The 17,735-nt window shown below is 56.3% G+C and overlaps 2 protein-coding genes across 3 annotated transcripts; one reads left to right on the forward strand and one right to left on the reverse strand.

The window, feature by feature from the left end:
- Nucleotides 1-8: 8 nt before the first annotated feature.
- LOC121061057 (proline-rich receptor-like protein kinase PERK13) lies at nt 9-15,322 on the forward strand. 2 transcript variants are annotated; one of them, XM_040539369.1, is made up of 3 exons: nt 9-2,758; nt 10,870-11,942; nt 15,037-15,322. In XM_040539369.1, the coding sequence occupies exon 1, from the start codon at nt 9-11 to the stop codon at nt 999-1,001; it is 993 nt and encodes a 330-aa protein (XP_040395303.1). In that variant the 3' UTR covers nt 1,002-2,758; nt 10,870-11,942; nt 15,037-15,322. The 2 variants fall into 2 exon arrangements, 1 of the variants encoding a protein (XP_040395303.1); XR_005814962.1 differs by lacking the exon at nt 9-2,758 and adding an exon at nt 9,711-10,547.
- LOC121061059 (twist-related protein 2-like) lies at nt 5,944-9,567 on the reverse strand. Its single transcript, XM_040539371.1, has 2 exons — nt 8,878-9,567; nt 5,944-7,369 (listed from the first exon to the last, which is right to left on the reverse strand). The coding sequence occupies exon 1, from the start codon at nt 9,367-9,369 to the stop codon at nt 8,884-8,886; it is 486 nt and encodes a 161-aa protein (XP_040395305.1). The 5' UTR covers nt 9,370-9,567; the 3' UTR covers nt 5,944-7,369; nt 8,878-8,883.
- Nucleotides 15,323-17,735: the final 2,413 nt, after the last annotated feature.

Here is a 17,735-nt window from a genome sequence, read left to right on the forward strand (position 1 = left end):
TTCTTTCCATGGGAATTTCGGGAACAAACACCTCGTCATGGGGATGTTACCAAGGTGCCTTGAGCCCTTTCCAGCAGCCCGCCGCCCTGTGTCACTGCAGACCCCGGCTGTCTTCCAGCCACCCCCCCCGGAGCGGGGGGCACCCGGTGCCCACCCTCCCCGTGGCTGCACCCCCAGCTCCCCCTGCACCCCCCTGGGCTCCTCCGTCTGAGATCGAGTCCTCGTCACCCGCTGCTTGGTGCTCAGCTCCCCAGGGATGCCTCAAGCCCCAGTGCCTGTCCCCTTCCAGGTTATCTTGGGGTGACAGAGGTGGGGTCATCCCTCACCCCCCAAAAATGATGTCTCCATCTGAATTCTCCTTCCCATCTCGTCCTGCAACAGGGCCTCGTGGCTCCTCACCCCGAGAGCCTCGTCCTTCCCTGGGGCCCAGGGGTTGCTCCGCAAGGACGGGTCCCCGCTCGGGCTCGGCTGTCACAGCGCAGGGGGCTTTGGGGATGGATGTGGTGCTGAGCTCAGGGGGTGGCCAGGCTCCATCTGCAGGCACAGGGAGGAGATTTTGTAAAAAAAAAAAAAAAAAAAAAAAAAAAAAATTACGAAACGAAAACAAAAAACTTGGAAAAATAAACATTTCTGTGTCTCAAACTGCCCAGAGCTGGGGTCCAGCAGTGCCAGCCCGTGGCACAGAGGGTGGGATGGGGTTTGAGGATGTGGGGAGAAGCCATCGTGGCACTGCCCGTACCCCCCCCCCCAGTGCTGCAGCCCCTGACGGCCTCCCCCCTTGCTGCTGGGGCTCTGCCCGCACCATGGGCACCCTCCGTGGCAGCCTCGTGCTGTGCACCTCGCCTCGCTGGGGTTGCAAAGCGCCCCCAAACCTCTCTCCGGAGCCTGGCACGGTGGGTGCTGCCCCTCCATCCCGTCAATCTCCCCACCGGGGTGGGCTGTGGGGTGGTGGGGAGGACCCGCTGCTTCTCCAGCCTTGGGACATGTCAGCGTGTCCCTGAGCTGGGGCTGGTGCTGCCACCCCAAACCGACCCCGGGGCAGCCGCCACAGCCCCTCACTGCCCCCCTGTCCCCTCGGCTGAGCCGAGCACCCTGGGGACACGCTGCAGCCCCTCCGGCTGCATCCATCCCCTTCCCAGCTCCGTCCCAGCCACGTCCCCCTTTTCTCCCCTTGGGTCCCAGTCGGATTTGTGCCACGCGGGGTGAAACAGGCCATGGTTGCACCCGACAGTGAATTTCGGCCGGGCTTTTCCCCAACCTCGGCAGTGGGGGCACCTTTGTACCCCAGGAGAAAGCTGCGGGTGAGCTCAGCCGTGCGCACCAGCACTGCCCCGAAAGCAAAGCGATGTGCCCCAAAAAGACAGCTGCTTTGCTCCCTTCTAAACTTCGTCAGCCACCCATTTAAGATTTTCAGCTTCCCTTTGGTTTCAGGGGCAAGAAACCGAATGGGGAAAAGCAAGAAAAAAGTTCATGAATTCAAAAACTCGACCTTCCTAGGTGCCAGCACCCAGCTGGGAACTCCTGGCCTGGGATCCGTAACCCCCAAATCCTTCATCCCGTGCACCCCTCTTGGTAGGGTCACCCCAAGCTGAAGCCGAAATCCTCTGCATTTGCTGCCTTGCAGCTGATGTGATGCCGAACACCCCAGACTGAACAAATTACCCGAGGTAAGTCCGCAGCTGAGCCTCTTGGGGAACATCGCAGCGATCACAAACGAGATGCAGCGAGGCCGGCTGCTTCTCCTAAAGCTGGTCCTAGGGACACCGGGCTTGCAGGCGGGGCTGGAGTCAGAAACCCCCAAATTAGCACTTTTTTGCATAGCAAACTCACGCTTTCTTGGCACGGGCCCCTCTCCCCGTGGGACAGCACCGCCTCAGCCCATAAGCATCCCTTGCAGGGGAGCACGGAGGAGGTGATGGGGCAGCTCCTCGGCAATGTCACCTTTCAGTAGTTTTTTAAAAAGATATCAAACCCCCTTTTTATAACAAAATAAATAAATCAGGGTTGGAAGCCTGAGCCTCCACTGCGCAAAGAGGTATTTGCCTTTATTTTTAAAGCACGTTTTATTTTTTTTTTGAAAGAAAGTTTATATTTCTAGAGGTGGTCTCTTTTTTTTTTTTTTTTTTTTTCCACTTGCAAAATACTTCCTCTGATGTGGTTAATAAAACCATCCGCAACTGTATTTTTAATGGAATTTTTATTTTTTTAAGAGCGTTCAGATCTTTTCAAAGGCCGCGGTCAGCTCCCCGGAGCAGGGAATTCGCTCACGTTGTACATAAAGATTGAGGATTATATAGAAAAAAAAAGGTAATTTGAGCCTTGCTGTCGCCTGTCGTTGGGTTCTCTGGTGTGTAATAAAGAGTGATCACTAATTGAAACTCTTCCTGCCGTGGAGTCATTTAAAACACACATCTCCCTCATGGATTAATTTGGGTTGCACGCCTATTGCAGTCTCGCAGGGTGGTTGGTTGTTTTTTTCCCCGCTTTGCAATAATGAATGAAAGTGCTGGATTCTCTTCTTTTTTTTTTTTTTTTTGCTAAATGTGACCAAAACAGGCTGAGCACCGACGCGTGCAGGAGGGTGCAGGGGTGCGCACTCGTCTGTGCCCGCCTCGTGCTTCCGACAGCAGCATTTCCTTAGGGAACCAAAAGTTTTAAGCCTGGAAAACTGCCCCGGGACCTCGGTGTCCAGAAATGCCGGCTGCTCTCCATCGCTTAAGCGAAGCCGGTGCTTGTTCCAGCAGCTCCCTGCATCCAGGTGAGCGGGGGGGGGGGGGGGGGGGGGGGGGGCTGAAAAAAGGAAGCCGAGGGGCAGCTCAGGGCCTTTCAGTGTCCCTAAAGCATCGTCCTCCCCTGGTTTTGGGGTGTGCGGGGACCATATGCAGGCTGGCGCGAAGAAAACTCATCTGTCTCCTTACAAATAAATTGCTCTTTAGAGAGTTTTAGGCACAGCAGCCAGCCAGGCTGGTTCCAAGATGAAACCACCCGGCTCCTGGTTTGGATGCCAGCCCCAGGCACGGGGGGTGGGAAGGGGCTGGTGCCCGCCTTGCTGGGCGGCTGCTGTCACCATCGGGAGCGGGCGCTGGGTGCCCGGGAGGCACCACGAGTGCTGGTGGAGCCGTCGCGCTCCTGCATCCTGGGGATGCGGAGAAATGCAGGGCACGGGCAGCCCAAAAATCGCAGCCAGGTGATGCGAAAGCTGGCGGCAGCGGGGGCTGGCTCTGGTTGCTGGCTCCTCTGCGGGGATTTCGTGTTCCTGGACTTTCCCGGAGCCACAAGGGCTTGCGTGGGACACGCTGGGAAACGCACCCGCGCCTGATGCCGGGACTTGGCACGCCGGGAGCAAAGACGTGAGCATCGCGACAAATGGCAGCTTTTTCCCCAAATGCGCATCTCTGGGGGGACAGCGAGGCTGGGGAAGGGACGCAGGCGGACAGCTCGGCTCTCCACCTCTCTGTAGGGACAGCAGCCGCCCCATGACGCAGAGTCCCCTCTCCAACCCGGGGAGCGATGTGCTGTCCCCAGGGCGGGTGACGCCGGAGGGGACGTCGCGGAGCCACCGGGCGCCTGTGGCCGACGCCAGCCGGGAGCCAGGAGCAGGGCAAAGCTCCTGCGAGTGCAATCCTGCGATGAGAAACGGCTCCAGCGGGCCTTGAGGGAGCGGGCAGAGGCGAGGCGAGCTCATTCCTCCCCTGCTTTGCTTCCCACTTTTCTCCTTGCACAATCGCCGAGACCTTTAAGTCTCCAGAGAGGAGCTTGGAGAAGAATAAATCAACCCCCCCCACACCATGATTACCTCCGGCACCAGCTGAGATAATGCTGCCAGCTGCTGGGGAGCTGGGAAAGGGATGGATCCAGCACGATGCTAGGCACCTGGGCTGCCCTCGGGGCTTGCAGGGGGGACAGAGCAGCCCCCAGCCAGGGGCAAAAATGCCCCCAAAGCATGAGGGGACCCACTGCTGTGAGCTGGAGGGTTATCATTGTAAAAATAGGTAGCCAAGAGCCTTGGGAGGTGGCCAGGGCTTGCAATGGGGTCCTCCAGGGTGTGCCCTCGCTTCCCACCCACCTTCCTAGCTCTCTGGGGGCTTTATTCCAATGCAGATCCTTGGGGACCGTGGTCTGAAAGGTCTGTGATGTGCACTGGGGTGGTGCAGGGCACAAGGGGTGATCAAAAATGCCGGCATCTGACGTGCACGGGACGGGGCTGCGGCGCTCCACGGGCGCATCTCCAGCAGCGCCCTCGGCGAGCCGTGCCCTGCCCGCTGGTCCACGAGCGTGCAGGTAAAAGTGGCATAAAAGGAAATGAAATGCAAAGCCCTTCTTGGCAACGCATCTCCTTCGTCCCCCTCAGATCCCAGGTGCATCGCCGTGACATTCGGGATGAAATACGGGCTCGTTTCAAAGGCATTCCTCGGGGCTAAGTGAACCCAGCTGAGAGCTGGCGAGTGGGGATCATAAACCGGCAGGCATCTTCATGCCGTGGAGGGCTGCCTCAGGAATTTTATCTCTTTTTTTTTTAATTTTAACTAATCCCGACTAGTGCTGAGAACCTGCCTTCCTGCAGTGGGGAGGGAGGCTGGGCGTTGGGTTCTTCCGTCTGTAATAGAAAAGTGGAAGCTAAACCTGGCTGAGAAAGGTCCTGCTCTGAGGTTATTGCAGGCTCTGCCCCATCAGGACACCCAGACGTGGCCAAGGTGAGACTGTGGCAAAGAATTTGGAGCCATCGGTGACTTTTATGTGAGCTCAGCCCTGCGGTTTGGGGGATATGACGCATCCTTCTTCTCCTCAGAGCACCAAAGCCAAAACCTTCAAGGCACCAAATGCCACTTTTTCTGTCTCTCCATTCCTTTATGGTAAACGCTGCATTGGCCCTGTGCTGGTGGGGGGGGTGGGAAAGAGCAGCCTTTGGAGGAAAATGGCCTCTGAACCCACTGCATGATCCCTGCCAGAGCAAGGAAAAAATTCCAGCTCCGGAGCCATCGGTGGGGCTGGCAGCGAAACGCTTCTGCCAGCTGGGGAGCTGCGTCTGGAGCAAACCCGGCACAGCCCAGAGAACAGCCCCAGGGCCCCCCGGCACAGCTCCTCGCTCAGATGGCGAGAGGCAGCTCCGCTGCACACATCTTGTCCCATCCCTTGGCTTCGCTTTTGTGCTTGATTACAACCTGGCAGCCGCTCAGGCAACGGCTGCAAGAGGAAACAGCCGCGGCACAGGCTGTTGCAGCAGCATCTGCACCACTGCAGCCTCCAGCAGCTCCCTGCCGTGGGTTTGGGCATGGAATTGCTTGTTTTGGGGCTCCACACGAGGCGGAGGCTGTTCCACCTGGTGCAGCCGCCTCGTCTCGTCTAATAGCACGGATGTGGGCTGACCCGTGCCAGCAGGACTTTGGGGCAGGGAGCAGCCCATACGCGTTTAATTTTCTCTCCCAGCCGCAGCCAGAGCACCCTGGGGCAATGTTTGTTCTGCAGTGAAGTCGTCCCCCAGCCCGACCCCGTGGTGCTGCTGCACTTGTCTCGGTGGGAAGCGTCCCTGCCTGTGTTGGGCAGCCAGAGCCCCATTTCCCCACGAAAAGCATCCTCCCGGAGCACGTGGCCGGGATTACGGCTGGTACCTAACCCAGCACTTGGCCCCGACGGGAAACAAAATCACCCCAGGCACAGATTTCCCAGGATTTGGGCAACTCATCGTCCCTTCTGGGAGCGCAAAACAAAAGTGAAAGCGAGGTGGTTCGGGCACAGCGCCAGGCTGGTGCTACCCCGGCCCCCGTGGTACCTTCCTGGAACAGATGCTGCTTTAAATGCATTTTCTGAATGGAGCTGAATATAGAAGGGAGTGCTCCCCGAGCGCCTTTGATACCCTGATGCATTAATACCGTGCGAGGAGACGTATTTATAAATAAAAGAAAATGAAACATCCACCCGACAAAGCAGACTCCAAGCAAGAGCAACAGTCCCCAAAGGGAAGATTTATCCAAGGTCTTTCAGGACAGACAATTAAGTGAGGGCAATGCGAGAAAGACAATAAATCCAGGGAGACAAATGAAGGGCAAAGAATATCACCCCTTACAACTCCGCCAGTCTTTCCCCCCCAGCAGTTTCTGCTTTCAGCCTCATTTTCTCCTCCAGCAGGAAAAGAAACCATTTTAATGTGCTCAAGACTGTGCTGAAAGCCGTGAGCTTGGGGGACTTCAAACATGATTTTTTTCTTGCCTGAGGGCTCCATCCCTCTTTCCCCGGATGATGTCTCCTGGTTAACAAGGGCATATCCACATCCAGCTCCTCCAGCGGCCTTTGATATTTAATAGGCTGAGTTCCAGTGGAGACCAGTATGCCGGCGCTCGCAGCAGCCATTAGCTGCTTTACATTATAAAATTACAGTCCCATTGCAAGCGCTGGGTTAATTCACTTACGGGAGAGGGACACAGCCTTTCCAGCTCCAGCGTCGCTTCCCCCCCCCCGTGGCGGTTCCCTCTTTTTGTTCTTTGCTTAGCAAATCCTCCTCCCGGTACTTCCCGGCCCAACCGGGAGCTGCTAATTGGCACCCGAATACCGCTGCAGGTTGGCACAAAACAGATTATTATCTATTCAGCCGAAGGATGCTTTGCCTCCAGGCAAGCTCCGGAGCCTCTAGGGATGAATATTAACCAGCAGCGATAACACACTGCGAGCACCACGCTTGCAGGGCACGAGGGATTTTACAGGGAGGTTTTTCATTTAGAAGGGAGGTCTTTAGGAGCTCTAAATGTCTTTAATTCCTCTGTTTATCATGGGAACAAAACTCCTGCCAAGCACTCAGCTTAAATAAAGGGGTCTGCAAGTAAATGAGCAGACCTGGAGCTGCCCGTCGGTCCACCCGGGCACCGATAGCACCCAGTGGGAACCAGCCCTGAGTCTGGGGGAGGCGGGGGGGGACCCTTACTCAAAAGCCCTGGATGACCCCAAGGAAAACCGCCTTCAGCTGGGCAGTGACAAAGCACACGGCTCTTCAGCATGGGTTTTGTCAACGTGGTGTGGAAACTTGCAGGCTACCCACGGCGAAAGCCACGCTCTCATTGTGTTTCCATCCGGCGTCAGCTGCAGGCTCAGGCACCCAGTGGTGATGTCCACAAAGCCTCATCTTTTGGGACCACGCACAGAGCCCCAAGAGGGGCTGAACAGAGCTGCAAAACACCCAGGGCTGCAGAGATGTGGTGGTGAGGGGGGCACGGGCTTGCTCTGCTCGGGCTGTTTTCGTCGTGGTTGTCACCAGCAAGATCCTAGCAAAGTTTCCAGGAAGACAAGAGTTTCAATGTGGCTCATCCTGAAATGAATTCCTGCTGGGAGCCGGTCTCCATCTTCAGCCGCTGCTTGCACCTATGTCCGTGGAGCTGGCCTGAAATTCAGGGCTGTTAAGTGGCAAAGCCCAGGGTCAGCAGTGCTCACCGAGGGACACTGCACACAGCAGAGGGTCCCCAACCACCTGGGCATCGCTGGGGCCACTTCCCAGGCTTGTGATGCGATTTATTTTGTCTCAGCAAAGCCAGCTCCTTCCCTTTCCCTCTCCTTCTGCTCTTTCAAAATGTGAGGCTGGGATGGAGAGGAGAATTTTGAACCCCTTCTCCGGCCCTCCCCACCTTTACAGCCGTAATGCAGCAACAGCTTTGGGCACGGCTCTGCTGATTCCCCGGCACTGAGCTGCGACTCCTTAAGACCAGCCAGGAGCAGAAAATGGCACCTAAGGAGGGTGTGCCGGACTCAGCCGAGTGCTGGCAGAAAATAAGAAGAAAAGGGTTTTTTTCCGATGGGTAGCCTTTGGTGGTGGGCGCAAGAAAATGAAGAGTCCCTGCTCCTCTTGCAGTCGCCTTTCCCGGAGCACCAGGCGGGCTCTGACCCCAGCATCGGGGCTGGCACCAAGCAAGGATTAACTCATCGGTGCCCGAGGAAAGCCTGATCCTGCCTGGGGGACAGTGGGGATCTGGGATCCAGCGGGATGAGCTCAATAGATCCTGGACAAGCTGGGATCCTGCCACGAGCTGGCCAAAGGGGCCACTGGTGAGGCTGGGAGGGGAATGCGATGCCTGTGGCGAGAAGAGCACCCAGCACCACGGCAGGGCTGTGAAACCCCCAGCCCCCAAATGCTGCTGTAGGATTCTTCTCCTCGCTTTTCAGCAGCGTGGACAGGGGCTGCGAGGGTGCTCGGGGGCAGCTGGATGGCGCTGGGTGCATCCTGCCAGCAGACAAACCTCGCCGCCCTGGCGTCCCCACCGAATATATTTCATTCCCTGCATCGTGTGCGGTGTGGGAAACCTACAGATCCAAAGGGGTGACGGAGCCCATCTTATCTGCGTTGCTTTAGGAGAGGGAGAGGAGCAAGCCTGGCCACAGGGCCACCGCAAAAAGCTTTGGGGATGGCTCCTGAGGTTCTCTGAGGGCAAGGCCAGGCTCTTCACATGGCGGAGCAGCTGCAGCATTCGGATGCCCACTGTGGGACTGGCTCTGGTCTCATGCAGTTTTGACACCTCGGCATCCCCAGCGCTCTCAGGAGGGCGCAGCCTGATTTACGCACCCCCCGGCTTCCCCGCGGGAGGATAAATCAGCTCGTGAAGCCCTTGTTTGAAACCTTTCACTTGCCTGCCCCAGCCCAGACCCCGCTAAATGAGATCAGGGCTCTGCTGCTCGGCCCCCTGCGACTTCCCACCGGGGTTTGGGAATCGCTCCCTCCTCCGAACACCGGCCTTGACAGCGCCTGGGGTTTGTTAAAAAGCAAATCGCTTGCACGTGGAGCACGAGGAGGGGGCGGCCGCCGCGCGCGGCCCCCGGAGGAGCGAGCTGGGAGATGCGCGGAGGATGCAGGAGCGAGGGGCGTGCGCGCAGTGCCCTTGGCGGAGCTGCGATACGTACCCCGGCTCAGTGGGACGCGGACATGGACCAAGCCCCTTCCATCCTCCAGACGGAGAAGGCGTAGCTGAGCCTCTCGTGGGCCAGGTAGTTGCAGCTGGTGATCTTGTGGTCCAGCTCATCGCTCTGCAGCACCTGGTACAAGAAGTCTATGTAGCGCGCGGCCAACTTGAGGGTCTGGATCTTGCTCAGCTTGTCGGAGGGCAGCGTGGGGATGATCTTCCGCAGCTCCGCGAAGGCGTCGTTGAGCGACTGGGTCCGCTGGCGCTCCCGCACGTTGGCGATCACCCGCTGGGTGTGCACATCCTCGAAGGACTGCGGGACGGGACTGCGCTTGCTCCGCTTGCCCTGCAGCGAGGGGGCTCCGCCATCCTCCGCCGGCTTGCCCGCCTGGCCTCGCTTGCGGAGGCATTTCTTGTGCAGCCGCTCGCCTTCCTCCTCGCTGGTGACCAGGCTGCCTTCGGGGGAGTCCAGGCACATGCTTTCCTCCTTCATCGTCTCGGCAGCGACCACCTGCGCCCCGGGGACCTCTTCCACCGGGCAGGCAAAGGGCTCGCGGGGCTCACGGGGCGCAGAGGCCGCGGCGCATCTGCGGAGACGGCGCCCGCGCGAGAGGGGCAGCCTGGAGCATCCACCCTTCGGCCCCTCTGAACTTCTCAAGCCTCGCGGAGCCCTCCAAGGAGCTCAGTTGGTTTTTCCTTTGGGCGACGGAGAGGAGGGCGTTCGGATAACTTTGGGGAAAGGCTCTTGCTGATAGGGCGAGGAGGACCGGGGGCGGACCAGGCGCAGACCAATGCAGCAGTGCAAGGTAACGCAAACATCAGTGGAGCTTATGGGTTCCAGATTTCCTCCCTCCCTCCTCCACCGACACCCCCAAGCCCTCCGGCACAGATGCTCCTGCCTGCTGCCCGGATGTCAAGGGACATTGCCTATGCTAATGTTGAGCACCAGCCATGGAGTTCAAGGAAGGCTGATTTATTTTTAAGTAAGTCTTTTTTTTTTTTTTTTTTTTTTTTTTTCTTTTTTGAAAGCCCAGTTGACCCTGCAAAAGCCAGCCAGAAATATTCATTTGTCCAGCCTGGAATAGAAGACTTTAATCTATGAGAAGTTCAAGCGGAAGTGTGGAGCGATGGATGTCTCCATGAGCAACGTGGAGCATGCTCTGAATCCAAAGGACGAAGCAACACTGGCAGGCATCCATGCTGCTCTTAAGAAATGGCACAACCCAAAATGAATTTGAGTTTGCATCCATTCGTCTATTCATCCACTCGTGCAACCATTTTTCTTCCTCTGCCTCCAGTTCTGGCTGTTTTATATAGCCCTTCTTGTACAGAAGTGAACCCCTACTCATCCACCACCATATTCCTCTGAAATAAATGTTATTACGGGAGAGGAGAGCGTGGTGGCAAGTATTCAACTGCTGAGCAAATGCCTTGAGGAGCCTCCCAGCAGCATCTCACCACTGCAGAGTCGGGGTCCTGCACTCCCTGGGGACGCCTGACCTGGAAGCTGAGCTCCACGGAGCCGCTTTCTGCGCACAGCCACGGAGCAAGGAGAAGACGTGGAAATGTTAAAGCCTCGTGGTTCAAGCACTCAGCCAGGAAGATGACTTGGCTTCTGCAGTCACTGGGATGGGGCCACCACGGAGAGCGAGAGGACAGCAAGATTATAGGGTCAGTGAGGCAACAGCGGGGTGAAATGTGGGAATTTGTGACTTGCTGAGTTCAGCCTCGTGTTTCTGCAGCGACTAGGTCATAAATCCCTTTCTGAAGGCACCAGGCTCCCTCTTAGAGATGCTTTGGCTTCTTTGCCCACTACTGTTTGGCAGCTACTGCAGATAGGAGGGTGCTATGGGCCCAGAACCTGGTCCTAACTGGATCCACAGCCAGTCCAGTCCCTGATTTCCACTGGAAACCAAGTTCTGCCAGCAGTGCCACGTCCTTTCACAGCTCCTGCGATGATAGCCTCAAATAAATCATTTTCTTCTCCCCACAGAAATGCCAGGAGAGCTGCATCCTCTTCTAGCCAAGGGTGGAGGTCCCGATTCATACCAAGGCATGCGATATACTGCACAGCACACGTTGACCCCATCCAAGCTGTCTTTGCTCATCACACTCTCCGGACGTTGCTTCCTGCTCTTGGTCATTGGGAGCTCTCTGGAGGAACACTGAGGTCCTGGCACTACGCTCCCTGGGGACACTGAGGTTCATCCCCAGCAGCTCTCTCAGCCCTCGCTAAAATCTTGCTCTGTTGTTCTGTCTTATAATGGAACACACTGCGGGGGGTATTACGGGAACAATCTTGTTTAAAACAGTGTCAATAATTAATCAAAGTAATGAAAATAATGCATATAAAATAGAAATTGTTGAGTTGACATAGGCCTGTACAGATATTTTTAAACGAGCTGTTGCCTAATATGCATGCACGTGCAATATATATAGTTTACATATATATGTATAAATATGAAAATGAAAAGAATATAAATTGTATATAAAATGTATATATATATACACACACATTTTCTGCAGCAAGTCGGAAGCCTCAGTGGCTGTCCCTGCTTGCTCTCTTGCCTGCTGGTGCACCCAGCAAGGCGCTCGGGGTGCATGCACCTGGGCTTTCAGAGCAACTCTGTTTTTGCTTTTGGCTTATGGCCTCACTCCTCTTTGGGGCGGGGCTGAACAAGAGCAAGGGACTTGTCCAAATTTGCTCAGGGAAGCTAATCCCACTTGCAGAAGACAACCTCAATTCGATCCCAGACACAAGGTATTTCGGAAAAATACATACCATAGACCAGACAAGCATCCATAGCGTGGCTGGCCATGCAGACATGTCCATGTCCACCACCCCTCACAGCAAACCCCTTTTGAACCCCTTGGCGTCCTATTTACACCCACCCAGATTCTGCTTTTTCACTCTGGATGAGCCGTAGGAATGTTTTTCTCTATTTTGAGGATTTCTCTGCTTGCACATTCTTCCACAGGTTCCTCTGGAACAACCTCCACACTGGACAGGGTCCGAGTGGAACAGGAGCCTCGAAGAGACACCTCGGCCCCCAAAGAGATGAGAAGGTGAGTTTGGTTTTGTGAGGGCTTGGGCTCAGCCCCATCCTTCCTATCGGGCTAGTGAGAAGCTGATGGGAGTACCTGATGGGATGGAGCCCGGGGGCTTTGCTCCCCACTCCGTATCCGTGCCGGAGCTCTGCCAGCGGGGCCACCGCTCAAAGCCCTGCTCACACGCGAGCGTTGTCAAGACAGCGACTAATATCAGCTGTTCCTAATGCGGGAAGACAATAGATCACAGGGGCCTGGGAAAGCGAGAGAAAACAAAGGGCGAGAAAAAAATACCCCAGGGAGGGCAGAATTTAGGCAGGATCCTGGGTCCTCTGATCCCGCGCTTGAAGAAACTGGCTGAGCTCTGGAGAAGCTGGAGGGCAGCCAATTAACACCAGCTGGGGCATGGGCTTGTGCCTGGCTTTTATTTTTTTATTAATGTTTTTATTGTTTTCCTTTTTAAAAATAAGTTTAATTCAATTTCGCTGGCGAATGATCTTGGGCAAAGGAAGTGCAGCTCGGTATTGTTGCTGATATCCTTGAGCAAAAGGATAAATACAATGAGCTTTGATCCGCAGGAAGGATCAGCTGCGCACCCCGAACTGCTCGAGTGGGCTTTTTTACCCACATTTGGATGTTTTGTGGCTAGAGTATTTTTCCCTTAAACATTTCAATTTGTTCTTTCAGTGAGTGTTTTTGGAAGAATATTAATATAAACTTCTCATGAAAAGGTCACGAGTCACCAAACTGGTTTCAATAACTTTGCTTTTCCAGCTAGCTGGGGGTTTTATAGCGCTCATTTTGACAGATCAGTAAAAATTTCAGACCTTAAAAATGCGGGGAGAGAGAGAAAGAAAAAAAAGAAAAAGAAGAAAAAAAAACACAGATCTCTTGGTTCAGTGAGAAGCCACCAGATGGAAGAAGGTTTGGATTCCCACCATGTCCCAGCTGCTCTGCCTCTGCTCGTCTCCCTCTGGGGCCCCTTCACTGCTCACCTCCACCTTTCTCGAGCGGCTTTTTGGGGTGAGAAGGAAAGGTCCTGGGGTGCCCGCAGGAGAGCCGAGCCCAGCGGTGCTGCTCAGCACTGTGGGAAGAAGGGAGATGTTAAAAAGGAAAGCAGTGACACTGCTGAGCAGGCACTTGTGCGTGGGGTGAGGGCACTGGGGCTGGGGGACGTGGGCAGCCTCAGTGGGGCTGCAGAAGCTTCGTTATGGGGTCGAGGCTTGAGCTGAGCCTTCTTTAGGAAGGGGCTGAGGTGTCCCCTCAAAGTTGTGTCCTTCAGTGGGGTTGAGAGCACAGCTCGGCCAGCCTGAGCCTGTTTTTGTCTCTGCTGCTGCCCACGGATGCTCCGTGCCAGCCGTCAGTCCTGGAGGAGGTCCAGCCTCCTGCTTGGCACAACAAGCCCGGCCCTCTGCATCTCTTCACCATCACCAGCTCCCCAAAACCCCCGAGGATCCCGGCTCCGTGTTGTCCCCGTGGGGACTGGGCTTCCCCTCCTGCCCTGCAAGGGAGCCGAGCATCGGCAAGGACGCTTCCCTCTTTTCAGCGGACCTCGCTCGGGTCTGACGGGTCTCCCGGCCTCCCTCCAGGCCCAGCAGGGCACAAGGAGGCCGGTCTCAAGGACAGTGGGACAGTGGCTGTGTCTGGAGGTTTTGAGCACCCACAGGCTCTTCGGGTTAAGAAGAGTTCGTACGAAGCTCCATGGGCGCCAGGAAGGTGGCCGGGAGGCTGTTGCACCCTTGGGGTTTGAACCCCTGTGATGTGTGGCATAGGACAAGAGGGAAGGGCCTCAAGCTGCATCAGGGGAGGGTCAGGTCGGAAATTAGGAGGAATTTCTGCTCAGAAAGAGCGGTCAGGCGTTGCGATGGGTTGCCCAGGGGGGTGGTGGAGTCGCTGTCCCTTGGGGTGTTCAAGGAAAGGTTGGACGTGGTGCTTGGGGACATGGTTTAGTGGGTGATGGTGGTAGGGAGGGATGATTTTGGAGGTCTTTCCAACCCCCCAAAATTCTCTGATTCTATAAACCAGGTCCACAGCCTGATGCCAGAAGAGGTGAGGGTGAGCTGGCCTTTTCATCCTCGACACCCTCCATGTGCGCAGCACGCCCGTGGTGTGCCACGAGGGGCTGGGACGAGACCCGTGCCACGTCTGTGTGCGAGCACATCCCCGTGGAGGCCAGGAAAGTGTCCCCCCCGGCTCCTCCCCGCTCTGCTCACTGCTGTGACGGGGCCACCAACCTGCCCCGTGCCACGAGGGATAACGCAGAGCCCGGTGCTGCCAACAGCATCGCTTGGATGTGGGGGAGCCGATTACACCCGCGACTAATTCTGGGCACAAAATCAGAGGCCGAGCCTCGATGCAGAGGCTTTTTTTTTTTTTTTTTTTTTTTTTCAGGCTGTTTTCCTTTGTTCGGGAGGACAAAAATAATCTCTATTTTATCCTGTGTGAAAAAAAGGAGGATAACGCTAATAAATTGAGAACATTAAAGGGAGCCAGGAATAGCCGCTGCCCCTGGAGGCTGGGGAAGCAGCTTTGGTTTCGCAGGTTTTTCTAGTTATTGCAGCGTTAGAGTGGAAACATGTGTGGTGCGAATAAAAATGTGAAGCATCCACTGTAGCGTGCTGTTGCTGAGGCAACCGCAGGGAATATGGGAGGGGGGCATCGTGCAGGGCTCTGGCTGTAAAAGGGAGCTCGAGCTCTCCGGGTGCCTTTGATCTGCGCGCCTGCAGCTCTGATTGATGGCCCCGCAATTCATTTCCTTGTCAAAGTGACATAATGTTCCTGGAACTCGCTGAACTTTTTAAGAACTAAAAGATGTTCCCCCCAAAACGCAGCCTCTCCCCGAGAGGGGGGCAAAGGGGGGGCTGGGGGGGATAAATGGGGTCTGGCCGTGCCGCAGCATTGCTGGCGGGGCTGCGCTGTGCCCCCTCCCAGAGCTGGGATGGGACAGTGGCACCAAGGGCACTGGTGGCAGCCACCACCCCGTGCTGACGGCCATCCTGTTCCAGTTAATTTTCCTCGCTGGAATTTTACATGTGAAAGTCTTCTCTTCTCTCTCTCTTTTTTTTTTTTTTTTTTTTTCCCCTCCCCATCTGTTTCCATCTGGCCATCAAAGGAGCAAAACGCCATGTCCTGGGCCCCGCTGCCAAGAACCTCGCCGCTCGCCCCGGGAGCTGACCGATTCCCACCGAGGCAGCCTCCAGCCTGCCCAAATTCTCCAGGCACCGTCACCACGGGGCTGGCAGCGCAGCTTTGGCCAGGGGGGAGCCCAGGACCATCCCTCGTGATGACCCCGCTCTGTCCTTGCATTTACGTCCATCCCAGGCAGCGCTGAAGCCCAGGATCTGCCGAGGACAAGGCGTAAAAGTGCTCTCCTGCTGGTAATAAAAGCCCATCGCAGCCGTTGCTCTTCCTCTTCGCTGCAGCTTTCTCCTCCAAAGGACCCAGCTGCTGCACAGCCCCGTGCGATGCCTCGCAGGCACGAAGCCCCCCCCCTCCCCCGGGAAGGCACCGTGGTGCCGGGGGAGGTTGGGGGACAGGGATCACTGCACGTGCATCCCCTGGTCCCAGGTTACAGGGCAAATGCAGGCTTGGCAGGCAAATAAATATTTTGGGAGGAGGGGGAACTGAAAACCCATCCCTGGCTGCTAACCCACCCCAGGAGCCTAACCCCAAAGCGAGAAACCTTCATCCCTTCAGCAGCCATTTCTTGGGCCAGCTCCTCGGCCCAGACTTGGGGTGTTTTGGGGTGTTTTGCTCACCCCTGGCCGTGCACCCAGCACTGCAGAGGTTTGGCTCCTTCGCCTTTGCAAGTTGAGCAGCTCTGCTTATACCCACTCTTGCCCACCGGAGCAAATAAAAACCTTCAGTCCCTTAATTTCTTGCTGTAGAAATTGCCTTAGAAATTTAATTTCTTGCTTAAGGCCAGGCGGAGGCACCCAGCCCTGTCCACTCGCCGCAGCTCCCGGCTCTTGCTACCTTGCCTTGCTGTGGCTGGGAATTTCGCCCTGCGTTTTGGGGACCAGCTGCTTTTGGTGTGGTGGTGATCTCCTCCCATCTCCCTCCAGCTGGAGGCACAGAGCTCTCCAGTCCATCCCAGTGCTCCCCAGTACCCAGCCGGACCTGGGCTGGCACCGGCAACCCAAGGACGGGCGGGTGGTGACTCACGGCACGGAGGAGCACGGATCCTGATGGCTGCGGCTGGGAGCACGGCTCCATCACGCTGTGCATCAGCTCCTGCACTGAGTCACTTCCAGCCGGGAGATGCTACAGCCTCTGGCCCGTGGGAATGGAAACCAAAGCGTTGTCTTCCATTCCTGGGCAGTTTCATGGCTTCAGCCCATCTGAATGTGGAAATGCTGCCTGCTCCCCCCTGCTCCGGGCCTGTTCCCCTCTCTTCTTGCAGCTACGAACCCACAAAGGCAGAGTTTCTGAAGCGTGGGTGCTCCCAGGAGGAAACGCAGTCACGCTGCTGTTTATGGGCTGCACCCCTGGGCTCTGCACAAGCCCCTTGGGAAGTCTCCTCCCGAGGGGTCCTGAGTCAGGCTCAGATCTTCCAGCACCCAGCTTCTGAACCCCTCTTGCAGCTGCATTCGGGGCTCTTTAAAAGGAACTGAGTTGAGGCAAAACTGTGTTTTTGTGTGTGCAGCTACCTCTCTGTGCAGAGCTGGAGAGGGTCCAGCAGCTCCGAGCCATCCTGACCTCCACCCGCCCCCATGCAGAAAGCCACACGATCCTCCGACAGCAGCTCAAGTGCTTGCGGGAAGGAGAAGGTCGAAACGGCCGTTAGCAACGAGACAAACATTCATGGTAGCTTTTGCTTAATGTGCAATAGAAAGAGCTTCTGGAAAAATCTGTGCAATAAGGTGCTAGAAGGGCAGGGGTTGAAACCTCCCCAGGATGTCCCCCAGGAGGTGCAGGAACTGGAAGGGAGTGAAAACCATGGAGGAAAATTGTGTTTCTCCCTTCCCAAGGACAACCAGAGCTGGACAAGACCCATCCAGGGAAGCTAAAAAGGAAGACACCAGCAAGCACACGCAGCTTATACCAGCTTTTTGGTCTGTTATCTAAGTGCCACGAAGCCTACCAGCAGGGTAAGGCCACAAAAGCGGAGAGCAGACAGACAGCCGGATGATACCGATGATGCACATCCCCAAGAATGCCAAGTTATTTTTATATGAGCAACTTCGCAGGCGCTCAACGCTGACTCAGTGTTCTGCATCTCCTCCCTTTGCTCCGTGGGCCAAAGTGGAGCCGTGCCAGCTCCAGGGATGGAGGAGAAGAGGTCTCGGAAGAGCCAGGGTGCCGGGGCTTCACCGCTGGGCTTGGCGTGAGAGCCCGTGCGCACGCACCTCACCGGTGGTGCAGAGCAAAGCCCGTGGCTTCCTGTGGCTCCCAGCTGGCCCGGGCTTGGCAGCCCACTTGAAGCAGTGGCGAGCAATATCTCAGCATGGACAGGGTGGGCTGGGAGAGGACAGGGTGGGCTTTCTGCCATCACCAGCCTCTGGACATGTTGGCATCACCCTCCGTCACCATCACCCCCCGTCACCATCACCCTCTGTCACCATCACCCTGTTGTCAACAAAGCATCAGGAAGCCAGAAAGAGCAAGAAGAATTTGGGGGCATGGGGAGGTTGAGTGAGCACCAGGGTAGAGGGCTGCAGGGCTAGGACCCTTCCCCACACCAGCGGTACTTCGCTGCCCATGAGAACCAAACTCCATCTCTGCAACAAGGTGTAAAACACCTCTGCCCTCCCCACAGCACGGTCTTGGGCAGAAAGCAGACCCTCCGAACCCAAAGACCCTCCGAAAGCC

The sequence above is a fragment of the Cygnus olor genome, chromosome 29 (genome assembly GCF_009769625.2).
Source record: "Cygnus olor isolate bCygOlo1 chromosome 29, bCygOlo1.pri.v2, whole genome shotgun sequence".
Classification (NCBI taxonomy): Eukaryota; Metazoa; Chordata; class Aves; order Anseriformes; family Anatidae; genus Cygnus; species Cygnus olor.

Bases quoted from the DNA above. Each gene is read 5' to 3' on its own strand.
- LOC121061057 (XM_040539369.1), top strand. From the start codon at position 9: ATGGGAATTTCGGGAACAAACACCTCGTCATGGGGATGTTACCAAGGT.
- LOC121061059 (XM_040539371.1), bottom strand. From the start codon at position 9,369: ATGAAGGAGGAAAGCATGTGCCTGGACTCCCCCGAAGGCAGCCTGGTC.